General features: G+C 53.9%; 1 protein-coding gene across 1 annotated transcript in view; it reads right to left on the reverse strand.

The window, feature by feature from the left end:
* The window catches only part of RYR1 (ryanodine receptor 1), a 107,439-nt gene that overhangs the window by 25,537 nt on the left and 62,515 nt on the right, over window positions 1-19,387 (reverse strand). Inside the window, exons 71-90 of the mRNA XM_073885139.1 lie at window positions 19,109-19,123; window positions 17,692-17,862; window positions 16,117-16,176; window positions 15,580-15,717; window positions 14,936-15,048; window positions 14,658-14,754; window positions 14,296-14,402; window positions 13,065-13,116; window positions 12,864-12,932; window positions 11,855-11,954; window positions 11,495-11,574; window positions 11,324-11,400; window positions 10,707-10,780; window positions 10,050-10,067; window positions 8,877-8,957; window positions 6,881-6,969; window positions 6,659-6,787; window positions 6,462-6,566; window positions 4,281-4,362; window positions 2,691-2,878 (exon numbers count right to left, since the gene is read on the reverse strand). Coding sequence (XP_073741240.1) covers window positions 2,691-2,878; window positions 4,281-4,362; window positions 6,462-6,566; window positions 6,659-6,787; window positions 6,881-6,969; window positions 8,877-8,957; window positions 10,050-10,067; window positions 10,707-10,780; window positions 11,324-11,400; window positions 11,495-11,574; window positions 11,855-11,954; window positions 12,864-12,932; window positions 13,065-13,116; window positions 14,296-14,402; window positions 14,658-14,754; window positions 14,936-15,048; window positions 15,580-15,717; window positions 16,117-16,176; window positions 17,692-17,862; window positions 19,109-19,123 — 1,845 coding nt within the window. The remainder of the gene's footprint in view (window positions 1-2,690; window positions 2,879-4,280; window positions 4,363-6,461; window positions 6,567-6,658; window positions 6,788-6,880; window positions 6,970-8,876; window positions 8,958-10,049; window positions 10,068-10,706; window positions 10,781-11,323; window positions 11,401-11,494; window positions 11,575-11,854; window positions 11,955-12,863; window positions 12,933-13,064; window positions 13,117-14,295; window positions 14,403-14,657; window positions 14,755-14,935; window positions 15,049-15,579; window positions 15,718-16,116; window positions 16,177-17,691; window positions 17,863-19,108; window positions 19,124-19,387) is intronic.

Raw genomic sequence — 19,387 nt, forward strand, 5'->3', positions numbered from 1 at the left:
GTATGGTGATTAACATAACATAAAAAAAAAGTTATGAATGAACTGTATTTTAGCTCCTACATGGTGATTTTTGGTTCCCTGGCTGATTGAGATTCTCTCCTTAAACCTGCCAGGCTCAGAGAGTAGGGCTGGGACTTCTGGCCAGGGCCTGGAACCCAGGGAATGTTCACTATTTATTGGACTAGATCAATGGTTGAGTCTGGAGGCTGTGTACTCTGGAGCCAGGCTGCCTGAGTTCTAATCCCAGCTTTGTCCCTTACTAGCTGTGTGACCCTGAGCATGTCACTTCACACACCTATGCCTCAGTTTCCACTCTTCTGTCAATGAGAATAAAAAATAGTCCTTACCACTTAGGGTTGCTGTAAGGACTATGTGACCTAATCCATTTACACATAGGACCTGGCATGGAGTGAGAACATGGTAACTCTCAGCTCTTCTGGAAGGCGGAGGGCTCAAGAACAGCAGAGAAGAGGCCAAGAGAGGTTGGCAGGGAGGGTGGGGATCCCACGAGTGTGTGGCACAGACACCCCAGGAAGCAGGCTTCGTGGAGGGGAGGAAATGGCCAACAGTGGCCAATGCTAAGAAGATAACAGAGGAGAGATTCAGGGGTGGAGAGGTCACAGACCATCTTGGTCAGGGTAGTTTCAGGAGAGTGACAGGGACCAAAGCCAGCAAGCCCTGAGTCAGGGAAGGGGTGGGAGGTGAGAAAGGAGTGAGCCGGAGGTAGCCGGCCCTTGGGAGGCGTGGCTGAGAAGGGCGAGAGACGCGGGGAGGCTCTCAGGACACCGGGGAGGCCGGGGACACTTAATTTTTAACTCAGCAGACGCTGAACGTTTAACTGTTTTTTCCACGTTTATTAAGTGGGCAGTAGTGGTTGCAACTCCTAGATTAACATAAGAAGGCACGAGTCTACACTGATACATAAAAATAAATGGATGGACGGGTACAGCAACATGGTACCTAATAAAGGCAAAGGGTATGGTGAAGTTAGGAAACCACCATTTGTTGGGGATCGTGGGTGGCTCAGTCAGTTAAGGGTTGGACTCTTGATTTCTGTTCAGGTCATGATCTCAGGGTCGGGAGATTGAGCCCCACGTCGGGCTCTGCACTTGGTGTGGAGTCTGCTTGGGATTCTCTCTCTCCCTCTGCCCCTGCCCCCTCCCCGCTCTTAAAAAAAAAAGGTTTAGAAAATAATAAAAAAGAAAACCACTGTCTGTCAACTACCATAGTAATCATCATTTCAGGCAGAATCACCAATGGACACAAACCCGAGAGGGTGAGCACGATATTTACATTGTCACAAAGCACATCCTCAGAAGATATTTAAGGGAATGATGGCGCCTTTGCAGCGGAGACCCCGGTAACACCACCTGAACCAAGCAAGCCAAGCTAAAGCCAACAGTGATAGAAGAACCAACATCACATGCCTCCTGATAAAGACGCACTGAGGACACATCACTCCTACGATACTCCTACTGGAGATGTACAACCTGAATCGAGTCACGGGAAAAACTCGGGCAAACCCACATTCTGAAACATCCTCTAAAAAACCAGTCTCTATTCTTCATAAATGTCAAGGTCATGAAGGACAAAGACAGAAACACTGTCTAAAGAACTGCTCTCTATTTTTCAAAAATGTCAAGGTCATGAAGGACAAAGACAGACCAAGGAAGGCTTCGGGATTGAAGGAGGCTAAAGAGACAGGATGTCTAAATGTGGTCCCTGACCCCCGGATCGGGTCCTTAGCAGGCAAAACAATTTCTTCACTGAGTGAAAACTGAATTAAGGTCGGTAGATAGCTGAGTCATACTGATGCTAATTTTTTGATTTGCATAATTGTTCTGTGGTTATGTGAGAGAATGAATTTGTTCTCAGGAGATACACACTGAACTATTTAGAAGAAAAGGAGAATCATGAGAGAGCAAATGTGGTAAAAAGTGAACATTTGGGTGATAGGGGTGAAAAGGTGATTAGGAATTCTACGTATTGTTCTTGCAGCTTCTCTGTAGGTCAGAAGTTATTTCAAAAGAAACAGTTAACAAAAGGGTGAGGGGAACGATCTGGCAGGAATAATGGTAGATAGCATGTCTTGAATGCCCCTGAGTTCCAGGAACGGCCCACACACTGTCTGCCTTACCGCGGTCATGTGAGACAGTGAATGTAATTACCCTAGTCCCATTTCACAGAGGAGGAAACTGAGGCTCAGAGCAGCCGAGTGACATACCTGGGGTTCCGTAGGGAGCGAGGGCAGAGCCGGGGTGGGAGGACTGACAGAGGCAGATGAGGGGACTCCTGGATAAAGCTGGTTCCTGCACCTCCCTCCTAAAAGCCTTATTATTTGACCTGTAAGGGTCATTAGGAACTGCCTCCCCATTAGACTATAAGGCCCATGAAGGCAGGACTGTGTCTGTCTCAGTCATTGCTGTGTCCGTGGTAGCAGCAGAGGGCCCAGCACAGAGGAGAAAGCCAGCAAATGTTTATCAACTGAATAACTGTTATTGATAATGATGACAATACTATGACTAGGAATAACGATAACAGAAATAAAGGTTCTCATCTGTGTTCCTGCATTTCGCCTTCAAAACAACCCCAAAGGCTGTGTCATCCCCATTTTACAGGTAAGGAAGCCGCGGCTCACAGAGAAGTCTCTTGCCACTTGGCACCCCACCCACCTGCCTTCTAGCACCCACCTTCTGGAAGTCCTTCTTGGAGATGAGGCCACGGGGATCGGTGACATAGTCCTGGAAGGCCTCCGAGCCCACGATGTCCTTGAGTTTCAGGAACATGTCGAAGAACTTGAGGATCATCTCCACGTTGGATGAGGATTCCACAAGCATGTCCACCATCTGCCGGGCAATCATGCCGTTCACCACATTCCCTGTGGGCAGGGGGACCAGTCAATGTGGCCCGGGGGAGCCTGCTTTCTGAAGCCCCACCGGGGTGGCCTGCTTCTCCAGCTCGGGAGCCACCAGGATCCACTATGCTTGCGGAAGCTTCCCTGGCCAGCTCCCACGCCTCCCTGCAGAGGGCACGGCTCATTTCCTGACCTGCATCAGCATCATATGTGAACCTGACCGGGGCACCTCGCTGATAGCTGGGGTGGGGGGGGTCACCAATAAAGATACCAATGCCAGAAGCTACCAGCAGGTCCCAGATGCCATGCCCGGTGCTGGGCTGGCACGCTCTCCCTGTTCCAGGGGAAGGGTGTTACCATCCATTTGTACGGATGAAGAAGCTGGGACTCAGAGAAAGTCACATGCTCAGGGTTACATACCCTGCAAGGGGGTGAGGATGATTTGAAGCCAGAGCTGCATGACCTCAGAGCTCACACACCTAAGCCTTCCACTAGTCCTGAGGCCAAGCAGGTCCAGAGAGGAGCGAGGTAGGGCCAAAGTTGAGACAACAGGGAGAAGTGGAGCTTGTGGTAAAGTGGGATCCCACCCCTGTCTAGAGCAAACTGGCTCCAGCTTCTTCTTGTACCTGTCCATTTTATTTATTTATTTAGATTTTATTTTTTAAGATACTTATTTCTTTATTTGGGGGGGGGGGAGAGGGAGAGAAGGAATCTCCAGCAGACTCCCCACAGCGTGTGGGGCCCGACGCCAGGCTCGATCCCACGACCCTGAGATCATGACCTGGGCCAAAATCAAGAGCCGGACACCACCGACTGAGCCATCGAGGTGCCCCAAATTGCCTTATTAATTAGCAATAAACTGTGGTTGTTTCAAGTCACTAATTTTTTTTCTTTTAAAGATTTTATTTATTTATTTGAGAGAGAGAGAATGAGAGATAGAGAGCACGAGAGGGAAGAGGGTCAGAGGGAGAAGCAGACTCCCCACTGAGCTGGGAGCCCGATGTGGGACTCGATCCCGGGACTCCAGGATCATGACCCGAGCCGAAGGCAGTCGCTTAACCAACTGAGCCACCCAGGCGCCCCTCAAGTCACTAAGTTTTGAGGACATTCATTAGGCAGCAAAAGCCAACTGCCACATTTAACAAAGAAATACATAATTATGAGGTACGTAAACTTTAAAAAGCGCCGGGGCCACCTACCTTATTAAGATTTCTCTGGGGAGTCAATGAACTAAGGTATGTACAGGCAGGGCCTGGCCTATAATAAATGCTCGATATGTGTTTGCTGAGCTCTTACTGTGACTCCTTCACCAGCCCATTTGACCCTGACACGATGTCAGATGAAGTTGAAGGTTAGGGTCTCCTGGGTCTCAAGAGGGCCATTCCCTGCTTGTCAGTACCCAGACCCCCACCTGCTGGGTGTTTACCTTCTAGTAGCGACAGCAACATCACCACCATGTCCTTCTGTAGATCCAGCAGCTCCTTCAGCAGCTCGATCTGGCTGGAGTCCTGGAGACCCCAAACCCCAGTTATGAGATGGTCTCTGTAGAGACGCGCCCCCTACCTCCAGCTGCTTCTGCCCCTCCTGACCCACCCTGCGGGGCCTAAGACCCCTTCTTCCTCCCCTCTTACCTCCGAGGGGACCCGAGTCCACACATGTTCCTCGGAAGCAGGGGAAGGGGCAGAGAGACAAGATTGGGGGGGGTGGGGTTGGCACTTGGGGGGAAGCAGGCTCAACGGGTGATATGGGGGGGCAAGAGCAGGTGGACAACAGGGACTGGGAGGGCAGAAGCTTGGGGCTTATGGCTTATGTGCTTGACATATGTTTGTTGAATGAATGTGCGATGGAAAAAGCAAGGCGCTGGGTTCAGGAGAAAGGCTGGAGGACTCAGCCACGTGCCTTTTGGTAAACAGTTTGGGGAGAATGTGGGGGCACACTGCCTCCCCTGTCACAGTGCCTCATGTAGGGCCTACAGAAGCTTCTTATATGGCCAGAGTTCTGTCTCATGGTCCTTATTTGTATTAGGTTGAGCTACATAAAACTGCCAACATGCGAGCATTTTTGACCCACTGAGTGCTCATCTCCTCTGGTTTACATAATACAATGGAGGAGGGGGAAGGATACCAGATAAATGGTATGTAAGGCTCCTCTACCCCAGTGCTCCTTCTTGAGTTGCTGATTCTAATTCTAACACAGTACCAAAGTTTGGCATTCTGCCTCTAAGATCCCAGAATACCAGAACCTCAAGATCCTAATCCGGATGGGTGCCTGTGGTGTGTGTCCGCAGGTGACGTACGAGCCGGTACCCTGCTTCGCGTGGCAATTGCACTCTCAGATCAAGCCGGGCTAACCCCACTTTCCTGGTTTCGGGGGTGGGTGTGTGACCAGATCTGGCCAATCAGAGCTCTGGCCACGATGATTGGTTCAGGGATGAGCATGTGACTCAATAGTCCAATCAGAGAAAATTGTAAGGCAGGGCTTCCATAAAGAAGGGGTCCTTTGCCATCTGGAGCAGTTCGTGGGGGTGCACAGAACCCTGGGGCACCACTTTTCCAGCCAGTGTGAGAGCCTGCTTGAGAATGAGGCCAGAGAGAAGAAACACATTTCTGCTGACATCACTCTAGGCCCTGGATCTCTGATGTGAACTAATAAATTCTTTTTCCCGCCTTAAGCTACCACTTTGCATTGGATTTCCAGCCCATGCAACCTAGCCTTAGTCCCTGGCTAATGAGTGAACACTGCAGGATTTGGAACTCTACACTAAAACATCAATATTCTCTAGACTTTTAAGATCACACCAAAACACAACTTTGGCTACAATGACACTGAGGAATTGCATTCCAGGTTCAACTCCTTTCAAAAAGTCAGATGACACCCGACAGGATTTCTGCCGGCCCCTGTGGCACCTTCAGGTAACTAGAGATCAAGTCTTCCCTTCCTCCAGACGCTTCCTGCTGGGAAATTAGAATACAGCATATAGAATAGCGCCACCTGCTGGAAAGCCGTGGCATTTATGACGTCCAGGATGTGGATGGTGCAGCCTTGAATATGTTTACCAGACAGAAGCAGAACAAAAGGACAAAGGTGTTCACGAGACACTGACCAGGCAGCAAAGGGGCGAGGGGTGGTAGAGAAAGGGGAGCACAGGATTCTAGAAATGGGAGAAGGACTCGACAGGGACCTTACATCATGGATGCCCGAGATGGGCGTCATCTGCCGCAGGCCGAATAAAGAAAGAGCCCTCCTTCAGCCCCAGTCCCTGACCTGGAAAGCTGCCCCCTTTCTATCCCTAGGGGTGTCACAATCTGAGAGGACCTCTTCGGAGAGAAAAGAACACCAAACCAATCGTAGAGGAACTCCGGACCGGAGGGGGCGGGGCCTACACATTAGACCAACGGAAGTTTGGGTGGGAAACCAGCTGATTGGTGCTGGCAGAGGAGGAGGCGGGGTCATGCAGAGAGCCAATCCAGAAGGACGATGGATTTGGCCACCCAGAGGGAACTCGTCTGGAACATGCCAGGAGGACTTGGGTGCGAAACTGACTTGGAAATGGTCCACTTGGGGGGATGCCTGGAAAGAGCTGGATGAAGGACAGAGGGGCCCGAACCTGAGCGAGCTTCATCATCATGTGGGCAAACACGTGCAGGAATCCCACCACGGCGTCCCAGAGGCGGCTGTGTGCCAGGCTCTGCTGGTTCCCGGTGCAGGGACCCTGGGGGGCAGAGGGCTGCAGTGAGCGCCGGTAGGTCGCGGGGGGGTGGGGGGGGGGGGGTGCCTCTCCCCACGCCCGTGGGCGGGTCCTACCTGGATGTACTCGGTGAGGCTGTTGAACACCTGTTTAGCCACCGACATGGCCTTGGAAAAGTTCCTCTTGCCCTGCTCCTCAATGACATCCTTGCCAGAGTAGTACCAGTAGAAGTCGCTGATGGACTCCTGGGGGGCCGACAGGGTGTGAAGGGGTGCTGCGCCAACCAGGTCCCCGCAATCCCCGAGCCAGGTCACACCTGGACGGCCTCCCATCCTCACCTGCAGCCGCAGGAGGTAGTCCACCGTGCAGATGATGATGTTAATAGTGGTTGTGTTCCCTGTTTGTGTCCGTAGGTAGTTTTGGAAATCTAGGGAGATGAAAAGTCATACTTTTATCGAGAGTCTACCGTGTGCAATCGGTGTTTATTGAGTGTTGTATGCCAAAGACATACAGTCGTCATTGTTAGTTTATTTAGGCTTTATCGAGTACCTACTGTGTGTCAGAGGAAAGTGAGGATCATTTATTCATTTATGAAGTAACCATTTATCAAGGGCCTACTACATGCCGGATATGGTGGAGGGTCAGTCATTTATTCATTCATCCCCCCCCAAAATATGTTTCTTGAGCACCTCAATGTAGCAGGGGAAAATGGAGATTCAGTCTTCCATTTATTTCCAAAAATTTTTATTGAATGCCTACTATGTGATGGGGGAGATGGAGGATTGGTTATTTATTCATTCATTTATCCAACAAATACTTATTGAGCACCTGCGCAAAGCCAGAAGAGATAAGCCATTTATCTGCCATTTCTTGTGTTCATTTGTTCCATATATATTTATTGAGTAATGTGAGATGAAGATTGGTCACTTATTCTTTGGTACCACAAGTTTATTGAGCATTTACTATGCCTAAATGGGAACATAGACAGCTCCCCTCTCCTGTAAAGAGTTCTGTCAACTGAGAACACAGCCACAGATGTGTATAAGAAACAAACCTTTTGTCTCTTTTGAATGGAACCAAATACTCAAGACATGCAAAGCATCTGAGATTTGAAAGCTATTTCAAATATTTATTTGATTGAGCTGGTTAATGAACCCACGAATTTATGTCGAGCTCTGGATTGCAAATTTGGTAGGGGAGAAGAATTCCACCCGTTAATTAGAATTAGAACATTCTCATTTCCAAGAAATCAGAGATCCAGGGAATAAAATTCATTTAAAACCCCAAAGACTGATTCCACCTTAGTTACAATTAAAGAGAGAAAATCCTAGTCTCGTGGAACAACAGTATTTCATAAACCTTGAAGAAGAACGGGTTGTGGACATAAAAGCTTTTGAGAATGCAAAGCAATGGATCACGCTTTATCCACGGCTGAACAGAGGAGTGAAGATTAAAGAAATTTACAAGTGAATTCACCATAATGAACACCAGCCAAATGGGGTGCAGGTTCTGTGGAAGTTAGATTTATGATTACTCCCGTTCTTGTGATGAAGCTTAGTTTCTGGGCAGTCTGTGGTTTCACAATCACCTGCTATGTGTTATAACCACAACCGTGAAATTGTGCATATTTGTTATAGGAAACGGCCTTGGGTAGAATGTTTGTCGTACAGAATTCTGACTGTCCCTTTAATGTTGTGAGCTACCTGTGCCACACGGGGTTATATGTTCTCATTAGTGATGTGTTTCCTTAGCTTGCTCTGTCATCCTTGATCTGCTCAAACTGCCTGCACCAGAATGAAAGTTGGGGAAACTCTTGTTTAAGTTGGGAAAGAATCTGTAAGGCCTTCCTCCTGGCAAACTAGTTTATAAGCAAAATTAAGAAGTGATTCTAATAAATTCATTTGAAAACGCCATGCGATTCCCCCCCCCCCCCCCCGCTGAACCAAAGTATGGAAATCTACCACATTTAGGTTACTTTGGCCAACTGCTGCAAAACGCCTCTGGGAAAAAATGGCATGTGGCTAGGTGCTCATCCCGTGCTCGCACTGATTTGGGGGCAAACTGGTTTTGTGGAATTTGGACTGGCCAGGGGAGGTGCAAGTGAAGCGAAGTGGCTAGATTGCAGAACTTCGAGGGGGATTTAGGAAGGTGGGTGGACGGGGCTTGATAATGGCTGAAAAGGAAGGAGGAAGGACAATCAGATCAAGGATGGGTGGTGAGGCCACTGCCAATCAGGGGTGAGGGGCTGGGAGATGAACTCAGGCAACCCTTGCAGACTGACCCCAAACCTTAGCCTCCTTCCCACCCACCCTTCCACCCGCCCCTTCTCCTCACCATTGTTGTGCCCCTCACAGAGCAATTGTAGGAATCGGAACAGGTCTTGGGTGAATTCATCATCTGCCATGACCTTCTCTCCTGGGGGGGAGAGGGGGACAGGGCCCAAAAGGGGTCAGATGCGCCAGGACAGAGCACACGCATGCACACGGACCTTGCACACTGCACACGCATGCACAAAGCACGGGTGCGCAGGGAGGGGCAGCCGCCACTTCAAAGAGGCTGTGAGGGCCAGGAGCATCCATGACACCAGGGAGACCCGGCTTTAGAGTCATCAGCAGATAAAGACCCCAGGGGCCCTGAGTCATGAAGCTGGGGCCTCAAGCGTCTTTCTAAACATCACTGTCCCTCTGACGTCACCACTTGTATGACGTCCAGGAATGCCTGCCAACCCGACAGAGGTTCAGGCAGCTGGTATCTCCCCTGGCCCCCATCCAGGGCCTAGGCGGGGTAGGGTTAATGGATTATGGGGATTGGAGTCACTTTCACGCAAAGGCTCGGAGCAGGAGGGGATCGGGCCGGGGGTGGGATGGAAAGCCAGCCAATTGGCTCAGATGCCTTGAAAGCAGCCAATCCAGTAGACGCAGGGGGGTGGCGTGTAAACATGGGCCAATCCAAATGGGCATCTGAAAGAAGCCAATCACCGCGGGCTCTAGGGGAGGGAAGAGAGAGAGGGGGAGGCTAGACAGGAATGGGCCAACCAGAGCAGGCGCAGAGGAGGCACGCACACCAATCAGAGTGGATGCCGGGGGCAACCAATCCGGTTGGCGGGTGGGAACCGCAGACTTGAGCAATCTGGGGGCGCGGGCGCAGAGAGCAGGGTAGGTGGGAGTGGGGATTACCCGACCCCGGGACTGCGAATCTGGGTCTGGAAGTCTGAGAGCTAGCTGGAAAGGGATCTTTGCCATCCTCTCTGGCTTCTGGTTTACACAGGGGGAAACGGGCTTATAGAAGGTCAGAGACGTGTTCACAGTCTCCGGTTGTTGTTAGAGGCTAATCTGGGACCCAGGTCTTGGTCTCCTGCTCAAGACTCTCTGCGGGCATGGTGCGTCCCTGAAGGGTTCCTCCCTCCCTGGATGTCCCAGATCCTCAGCCCCCAGGGGGAGGGGGCGGTTGGGGGTTAGAAGGGAGGGGTGCAGTAGCACAGCAAGGGGAACGGGCTGGGGGAATTACCGTTCTGGCGGTTGATGACTGGGGCAGCCAACAGGATGGGAGGAGGAAGCAGGAGAAAAGACGGATAAAGAGAGACAGAAAGGGGACAAGAGATAGACACGGAAAAACAGTGACACAGTCAGGGACGAAGACATCAACACGGAGAGAGGAACGACCACAGAGGATCAGAGCGATAAGGAGACAGAGTAGGAAATGGGGGTAAAAGCGGAGGGAGAGAAAGATGAGGGAAGATGAAGAGAAACGGACAGGGGAGGGGTGGAGAGGCAGGAGGCAGGGATCAGGGCAGAAAAGTTAGACACGTCACAACACGGCAAAGAGGAGACTCAATTAACCCGGATTAGGGACATTAATGAGAACAGCAACCAGGGTGGGAGATTTGGGGCATGTAGAGGGTTGGGTCCGTGTGGTGATTGCGGGGGGGGCGGGGGGGAAGAACACAGGATGGAAGGGCAGCCAGGGGTGGGGACTCTGAGGAGGGAGACCCTGGAGGGATGTGGGGGCAGGACTGGGGGCCGCCGCACAGGGGCAGGGGAACATGGGGATGGCTGTAGGGTGGGGAGTGTCTTGGCAGAAGGGAGCTCTGGGCAATGTGGGCGAGGGGGCGCTCCCAAAGGAAGAGGATGTCCCAGGAGAGGGAAGCCCAAGAGAGGGCCTCACCGGTTCCATCCTCGTTCACCATGCCCAGCCCCTCTGCCTTGTTCTGTCTTTCGAAGGCGTTGAGATCCAGGACGCTGGGAGAAAGAAAGGAAAGATGCGGAAGATGGGCTAAGTAAGGCCTCTGCCCTGCTCTTCTAGAGCCCAGCAGCCCTGCCCCCCCCCCCCATTTTGGGCAGAGAGCCACAGTAAACCCTGGCAAGAGCTGAAATCAAGAAGAAGTGGAAACAGAATTGGGAGAAGCCATGTGGCAGCCTCTCTCAAGCGAGGTGGGGCTGGGATGACACGTGCACAAGCTGGGATCAGGAGGAAGCAGAAACCGTCAGTTAGCCAAAGCTTCAGAGGGGGAGGGAGAGTCGGCTGACAGAAGAGAACAAAGGCGGACAGTAGTAGTCACATGAATGGGGGTCATCAGAGAGAGCCCCGATTCCCTGCTGAGTGCCCCTGGGATTCACTACAACCTGGTTCCAGCTGTCCATTCGTAAAGCCTCTTATTGTTATAATCGCCTTCCCAGTATTTGAGCTCCGTTGAGTGGGTCTCTTCCCCTGGAGGTGGTACCAGGGGCGGGGCCCCGGCCACAGCAATTGGGCTTAACTGCGAGATGCCCGCTAGGCCCTACCTGCACGTTTGCATCAGCGCCTGGATACTCTGGAAGAAGCCCACTTCCTTCTTGTCCTTCAGATAATCCAGCATTTTCTACAGAGGGGGCGGGAGGGGCCAGGGAAGTGGGAGTCACATGGGAGCCCCCCCACCCCTCTTAGCCCTCCTCCCAAGTCCTTTCTTCTGTTACCTGCTGCACATCAGCATTGCCTCCATTCAGGATGGAGATGCCCAGCTTCAGGGTGGAGGACACCATGGCGCCCATCTCTCCTGGAGAGATGGCAAAAGATGGCGCACTCAGTTTGGGAGCCGGGTCCTCCACCCGCCAGAAAACGGCCACCCCAGGGTAGGTGGGAGAAGGGGGTGGCGTCGTGCGCCAGGAGGAAGGAAGAGCGAGAAATTGCAAGGTGAGTGGGACGTGAGAGGGCTGGCATGCGAGGCACAGGCGTGCAGGGTGGGAGAGTGTGCCACGGGGTCCCCAGGAAATGGTGGGCAGCGGGGAATGGGGACAGGATGCGTGTGCTCAGGAGGAGTGCCTGTGGGGAGGCACCTTTGCAGGCACTGATCATCTGGAGCACCATCTCCGCCGCTCCCCGGTTGTGCAGCCGCGCCTGCTGGTACAGCAGCCTCTGCTTTTCCATCTCTTTCTCCTGCAGCAGAGCCAGGCCCGCGGGGCCCAGTGAGTCCGGGATCAGTGACAGCCTCATCCCTCACCCCTACCCTCCCTGCTCCAACCACATCCCCCAGCTCATTCCTTTCATTGTGAGCTCCCTCTATCCCCTGGCACCGAAGTCCACCATTTGTCTCTTGTGCTCAGTGCGGGGCCAGACATGGAGCAATCTTAACCCCGGGCCCATGGACCTCCAAGGGGGTCAAAAGATAAAACCTAGGAGGTCGGGGCGCCTGGGTGGCTCAGTCGGTTAAGCGTTTGCCTTTGACTCAGGTCATAATCCCGGGGTCCTGGGATCGAGGCCCACGTCAGGCTCCTTGCTCAGCAAGGAATCTGCTTCTCCCTCAGCCCCTCTCCCCACTCGTGCTCTCTCTCTCTCTCTCAAAAATAAACAAAATATTAAAAAAAAACAAAAACATGATTCTAAGAGAGGCTTACCAGATGCCAAAAGGGACTCAGGCACAAAAAAGGTTAAATTCTTAGCCTCCTGCTCGGACATCCCCTCCTCTGAGAAGCCGTCCCTGACACCCTTCCCCCCAGGCTGGGTCAGGCCCCTTGCTTGGGCTTCCACAGCCCTCTGAACCCCCACCCCCCCCCCCCCTGAGCTTCTCTGGATTCTCTGGCCGTGACCCGTCTGCCTGTGCCTCCCCCATCCTGCCTTGCCCACTTTGCCTGAGCCTCCCTCATCACCACCATGAATACCCTTTGCCATTGCTGCCTGGATGATGTATCTGTCTCCCCAGGAGACTGACAGTCATGGTTGTGTCCCCAACATCACCCAGCACACTGGCCCAGAGCAATACTCTGTGAACACAATCTGAATGAACAGGGAATGACTAAAGCCAGGGTCCCTTAGCCTTTTCCTCGGGGACCTCCTGACCCCACCTACCTCAAAGGAAACCTCCACTTCCTCCTCTTCGGCTTCGCCATTCTCCCCTCCCTCCTCCAGGTGGCAGCTCTGGGGATGGGGTCATCAGTCAGGGATGACGGTGAACAGAGGAGATCCCATAGCTCACCCCTAGCCCTCCCAGTGGACGGGCATTGCAGCGGGGGTGAAGGGAAGCTGCCCTGGATGGGGGCAGGGCCTCACCTTGGCCATGATATCAGCATACGCCATGTACAGGTAATCCTCGTCCAGTTTGCTGAGTAAGTAAGAGGGGGAAATGGTCAGGGCCCAGTGGAGACAACCTCCATCCTATAACCGCTTCCAGTTTCCTTTTGGAGAGCCGCCCCTCCCCATGCTCAGGCTGTGTGGTTCAGGGAGGTCCACTGTCCACTGCCAGAGAGGGCGTGCGATCGAGGCTGAGTTCAGTTGCCTTGGCCACAGTAATAGGGACAAGATGGTCCTGTGCTTCATGTGGGTCCACTGGAATTCATTCTGGGAGTTTTGCCAGAGCAGTTGATAGAGGTGCCCCCTTTCCACTGGGGTTGTGAAAATAGTGTGTTCAACACCTGGAGCCATCCTGCTGTTGGCTCATTTGACAACTATGACCACCCACCCACTTGGGTCTCCTCAAGAAGAAGAAGAAGAATGGAAGTAGCGGCCAACACCTATTGAGTGTTTACTCTAGGTCAGTCCCTGTTCTAAGTGCTTTCTATATGTCTTAACAAATTAATCCTCACAATAATCCTATTATTGTAAGACAGGATTACATAGGCAGACCTATTACAAGCCTCATTTTACAGATAAGTTAGCTGAAGCGCAAAGATCCTTCTTAGCCAAGTCACACAGCTTGTGCTGTGAGTCAAGCCTGCAGAGTCTAACTCCAGAGTCCTGGCTTTGTGAGGGATGGGAAACAGGACACTCTCAGTGTCCCAGTCTCCCCCGTAGCTGGGGTGGTCTGATGTCAGAATTCTGGCCAATAGGATCTGTGCAGAAGCCCGCCAAGGAGCGCGCCCCTTTTGGGATAAAAAGGTCTTGATCTTGCTTGGCTGGGGGGGGGGCGGGGGGAGTCTTTCTCCTTCTTTCTGCCCGGCATGTGGTCCTGTCTGGAAGTTAAGCAATCCATCTTATTAGAAATTTGTTATAATATGCTGATTTTCTTCTCATAATTTACCGACTTTATTTGAGCAAGACACTTTCATCCAGCAAAGCTTCAACTGATATTGCCTATGATGTGAGCTCTTCAGAAGAGATGGCTTGCGAAGTGCTCAGCCAACAAAATGGGACACAGTGGCCCTGCCTGTCCGGGGAAAGTGAGACTGAGGGATAAACTGGGGGGCTCCTCTAGGACACAGAGGGCCCGTCTTGAGGAACAGGGAGGTTGCTGCGGGGCCGGGAGGATGCAGATCCCTTCCCAGAATGTAGGAAGGGTCCTCACCTCTTTTCAGTCAGGGCGGTGCGGCTGAAGTGCAGGACCAGCTGATGCAGGGGGTCTGGCTTCTTCTCCTCCACCTCCTCCTCCTCCTCCTGCTGCCCCCCAGCTTTCTGGGGGAGGGATGGGGCTTGGGAAAGGGGTTTCTAGAGTCCCCTCCTGTCTCCCCCCACCATAACCCTACTGGGCTAGATTATCTTTTCGGCCCCACACGTTGCACCCCCCTTCCTTGTCTCTGCCCAAGCCGGGGCTGCCTTTCCCATACCCCTCAATGTGAAGGGCGATCCCTGGAAGTGTGCAGCCAGCAAGCTAGGCCCCCAGCCCTATCCAGCCCGGCCCTCTCCACTCCCAGGCAGGCCCCAGCTCACTGAAAGGTCGTCGATCATGCGGTCTTCAAAACTGTGGTCTTCAGTCAGGATCCACGCGGCCTTGTAGCTCTCCAGGAACATGTTACAGGCCCGGTGCCTGCAGGGGAAAGGTGTGTAGCGTCCCTGAGACCGTCTGCCACTCCACGCCTCCTCTATCCTCCCGCACATCTACCTTCCCCAACCAGACCCGACCGTGGTGGCACCCCGTCCTCCCGCCTCCTCAGTGCCCTTCCTCCACCGCCCCCAAGCCTCCCTCTTCCCTGGGGGGGGGGTCTTACGTGGGCAGGTTGTACAGGGGGGTCATGCGGAAACAGGCAACGACCGCCCTCCGGCGCTGCTTGGACAAGAGCTTGTGCCACACGGCCTTCTTGGATTTGTAAGGGTGCTCGATCTGGGGGGCGGCAATCGGTCACGTCCCCAAATTCTGCCCCTGACCTGATCCCCACTCCCAACCCGGGGCGAAACTGCCCATCTAGGTCCAGGCCCAAATTCAGGCCTGACTCGCGGGGCCGGAGGAACACGCTGGCTGCACCAACAGAGTCAAGGTTCAGACTTGGGCTTTTCTTCCAGACCACGCTCTTTCCTAGGCCCTGCCCACAGGTCCCGGGTCGTTAGCCAGGCCCGCCAAGCCCCACCTACGGCCCCGCCCAGAGTCAAGGCGTCTTGAGTCCAGGCCCCACTCTAGACCCCAAATTCTGACCCTGGCCCCGCCCCTAGGCTCAAGATTTAAGCACCAGGTCCTGCCCCAGATCCAAGTTTCCATTCTAAGCCTCGCGTTAAACTCCAGGCTTTACCCAGGCCCCGCCCAGAGACCCAAGGTTCCTCCTCAGACCCCGCCCCCAGATCCAAGGCCCGCCCCTTGCCCCGCCCAGAGACCCACGCTTCAGCCACTCCCCGGTGAGACCCCTCCAGCCCCAGCCACCTGCTCCAGGTGGTAGAGCACCGCTGACACTTCCTGGACTCTGCGCACGATTTTCTCGGGGTCGTCGGCGTCCTCCTCGCGGCCCGGGAGGCCCCGGTACAGGGCCATCTGCCAGCGCAAAGAAGGGGAGCCTTCGACCTGAGGGGCGGAAGGACAGGCGGCCTGCGTGAGGGCCCCTCCCCAGCCGGGCCCCTCCGCGCGCGCGAAGTGGGCTTCTCTGGCTGCCCTCGCCCCCCTTTCTGTGCTGTGCCGACTCACTGGGTGAGTACAAGTTAAGGTCTGTTTTTTTGTTTGACACAGCGAGAGAGGGAACGCAAGCAGGGGGAATGGGAGTGGGAGAAGCAGGCTTCCCGCCGAGCAGGGAGCCCGATGCGGGGCTCCATCCCAGAACCTCGGGACCACGACCCGAGCCGAAGGCAGACGCCCAACGACTGAGCCACCCAGACTTCAATGCCTGGTACAGAGTAAGTGTACTTGGCTATCAACAGTTGCTATTATCCTAACATGCCCCTTTTGCTTGCAGATTAAGGAAGTTACCTTTCCCTGAAGGTGAAGGTTGTTTTGCAGATATTCCCGGACCTCCTCGTCTGTGTCTTTCTGGGGAGACATGGCCAGGCTGGGTCACTCAGCATCCTCTTTAACCCACATCCCTTTCCCCTCCAGGCCCAACGCCCCAGCAGCTGGTGTGTGTGTGGGGGGTGGATTCTGGGAGAAACTGAAAGGGGATCCAAAGGTCAGGAATGGTCGGAAGGGAGTCCTAGAGGCCACAGACGCACCTTGAAGAGACAGTAAGGATGAGAGGGGCCTTGGGGTGTGAGAGTAGGTAGGGAGTGATGAGAGAATGCTCTCGAAGGTCAAATAAGGCCACCGGTGGATGACTGGGGGGGTCACAGGAGGGTCAAAGTGGGGCTGGGAGTTGGGCAGGGAGTTTTTGAAGATCAGAGGAGGAGAGGGGGTTATAAGGGAAATGGCAAGATCAGCAGAGGTCATGAGGGATCAGGCAGATCAAGTCACGGATGGGATTTCTGTAGAGGCCAAAGGAGGGGAGAGTAGGGGGGATTCCTTAGATCCCCAGGAGAGAGGGACCCTCAAAGACCAAGTCGAGGGGTCGGGGGGCTCTGGATGGCTCTTTGGGTTCTTGGCAAGACTCAACAGGTCCTAGGAGGAGCTTGAGGTCCTGAAGGAAGGAGTCTTCAGAGTTCCAGGAAAGGGGATATTTGTGATACCAGGGGGAGTCAGTGGTCTTCAAGGCCCCAGAGGGGTTAATAGGTTGTCAGGGAGCTTAGCAGGGTCCTGGGGGAGATTCTTACGATCCCTGTGGTTGACAAGAATAGGGGTTGTTATCCCATACAGAGTAAATGGGATTCTGGGAGGCCTCCTTGGAGTTTCAGAGGGCTTAAGATGGTTCGGGGAAGGGGGTAGGATCAACTGATCTCAGGAATCCTGATGCATCAGAGGCTTGGGTGTGGTTCTGGGGAAGGGGCCATTAGGATCCTGGGGGGCTACTTAGGATCACAGAGTGCTCACTGGTACCCAAGTCTTTGGGGACTCTGTTGGATGTCAACAGAGTCCAGAGGGTGGGGCCACCAGGGCCCCGAGGGAAAGAGGTGATGAGCTGGAGAGCTCAGTGGGGACCCAGAAGTTCAGGGGAGAGCCAGTGGGATCATGGGGGACTCAGTGGATCCCAAGGAGTTTTGGGAGGTCCTCAGAGGAGTCTCAGGGGGGCTCATGGTGTCTTGGTGGGGCCCTCAGGGTCCTAATAAGTTAGGCATGGTCCTGGGGGGGAGCGGTGTTCAGTAGGGTCCTTGAAGGCTCAATATGGTCCTTGGGCCCCAGGGGTCTTAATGATATTCCTGAGTATCAGTGGGGTTCCAGTTAGGGTCCTTAGGTCCCAGGGTTCTGGAAATATCCTGAGAGGGGTCCTCAGCATCCCGGGGGAAGGCTCAGGACATCCTAGGGCACCCCAGGAGTCCTCAGGGTCCTGGAGAAAGATTCATTAGGGTCCTAAGAGAGGGGTCTCAGTGGGATCTGGGGGTTCAGGAGGGTCCCAGGGGCTTGGTGGGGTGCAGGGTCAGGGGCGGGCAGGTTCCCATCATGCGGCGGTGCAGGCACCAGGGCATAGCGATTCTTGGCATGCGTGATGAGTTCCTGGTCCGTGGGTGCACACATGTTCAGGCCGATGGGCAGCATCTTCTTGAGTGTGGCCACAATCAGGGATGTCTGCACAGAGTACCGGTCCCCTCGGCGCTTCTTCTTGGTGCGTTCCTGGTCCGAGCCACCTGACTGTGGGGACAGGGGCTCAGCACCAGCCCAACTCCCAGCCCGGCCTCAGGCCCTGGCCCCGGCCTCTGCCACTGTCTACCCTCCAGCCCACGGCCTGGGTGCCAGGTGTCCCCTCCCCCATCTCAGGGCCTGCATCAGTTTCCACCCCAGGCCTTGCTGATCTTTCACCTCAGGCCCCCAGCCCTCACCCTAGATCCTGCTAGACCCAAGCCTCTATCTAGCCCAAATTCCCAACCTCTATCCCAGACCCTTCCAGATTTCCCCAAATTCCAAGCCTTTCTCAACCTCTGGCAGTCTCTTCCAGAATCCCCTAATGACCTCAGTACCACACCTCCCCAGCCCACAACACACATAACCCGACACTTTCTATCCCAGGAGTGAGTTCCCAAGAATGAAAGAAAGATGCAGAACCATAAAGAGTCTCAGGAGACAAAAGAAGTTGGAAGAAACAGAGAGACACGAGAGAAGGAGACGGACAAGAAGATGGAGAGGCAGAAGATGGAAGAGAGATCCAGAACGATCTGGAAGCAGAAACACGGGGCACGGAGTCCCACAGCCGTGTTCTGGAGCCTTGGGTGCAGACCCGGGGCCAAGGCCACCCCAGTCATGCCAAAGAGAAGCCCCAGTGACAAGCTTTGACAAGCCCCAGTGACAAGCCCCAGTGACAAGCTTCTGGCCACATCTACCCCGGCTCGCAGTATGGAGCATGGCCCACGTATGTGCCAAGACTGCTGAGGCCGCACATGCAGCATCCCACTGGGTCCTCGCAGAGCCCTGGGGCCAGGAGCTACTGGGCAGATGCCGGTCGAGGCTCAAAAAATAAGACACTTGACTAAGGCCGCACAACCAACTGCCAAGAGTCAGGATCCAAATCCAAGTCTATCTGGTTCCAGAAACCAAGCCTTAAACCCTTCCATGCACGTGCCTGGCCACCCCATTCCCACTCCCCGTGACCTCAGAGCATAATGCTTTGAGAAAAGCTCAGAGGTGTGTTGTTGTTTTGTTTTTTTTTTAAACAAAAGTTTAAAAAAAAAAAAGTTAAATTGCCAAAAGCTGAGCGTTGGGAAGAGAATGGATGGGGGGCGGGGATGGAGGGAGAGAAAAAGGCTGGGGGCTGGGAGCCAAGGATGAGGGGTGGGGAACGGGAGCAGGGGTCTTCCGGAGAGGATGCAGAAGCTGGGGTGAGGGGGGGAGAAAAGGGTATTAAGCCAAGAGGCATGCGGAAGGTCCCAGACATGGGGCTGACCTGTACATCTCCCGCCTGCTTCATCAGGTTGCAGACAGAGACAAGAAGGGTTACCCTGGTCCCTCAGAGAACCCCAGGCCCGAGTCCAAGTGCGCCCTACCCCAGGTCCCCTGACCCAGCCTGACACGCATCCCCTAGCTGGGCATTTCCAGACCCCGACTTGGGGCGGGTGGGCTTGTTCTTTAGGACCCTGAAGAGGGCAGTTCTGAGGAGTATAAGGGGAGAGGAGCCGGAGGATATGAGATAATGGAGACAGGAGGAAAGACGTGGGAGAGGAGG

This window comes from Callorhinus ursinus, unplaced genomic scaffold (genome assembly GCF_003265705.2).
Source record: "Callorhinus ursinus isolate GAN/ISIS: 27379988/994484 unplaced genomic scaffold, GSC_fseal_2.0 scaffold61, whole genome shotgun sequence".
Classification (NCBI taxonomy): Eukaryota; Metazoa; Chordata; class Mammalia; order Carnivora; family Otariidae; genus Callorhinus; species Callorhinus ursinus.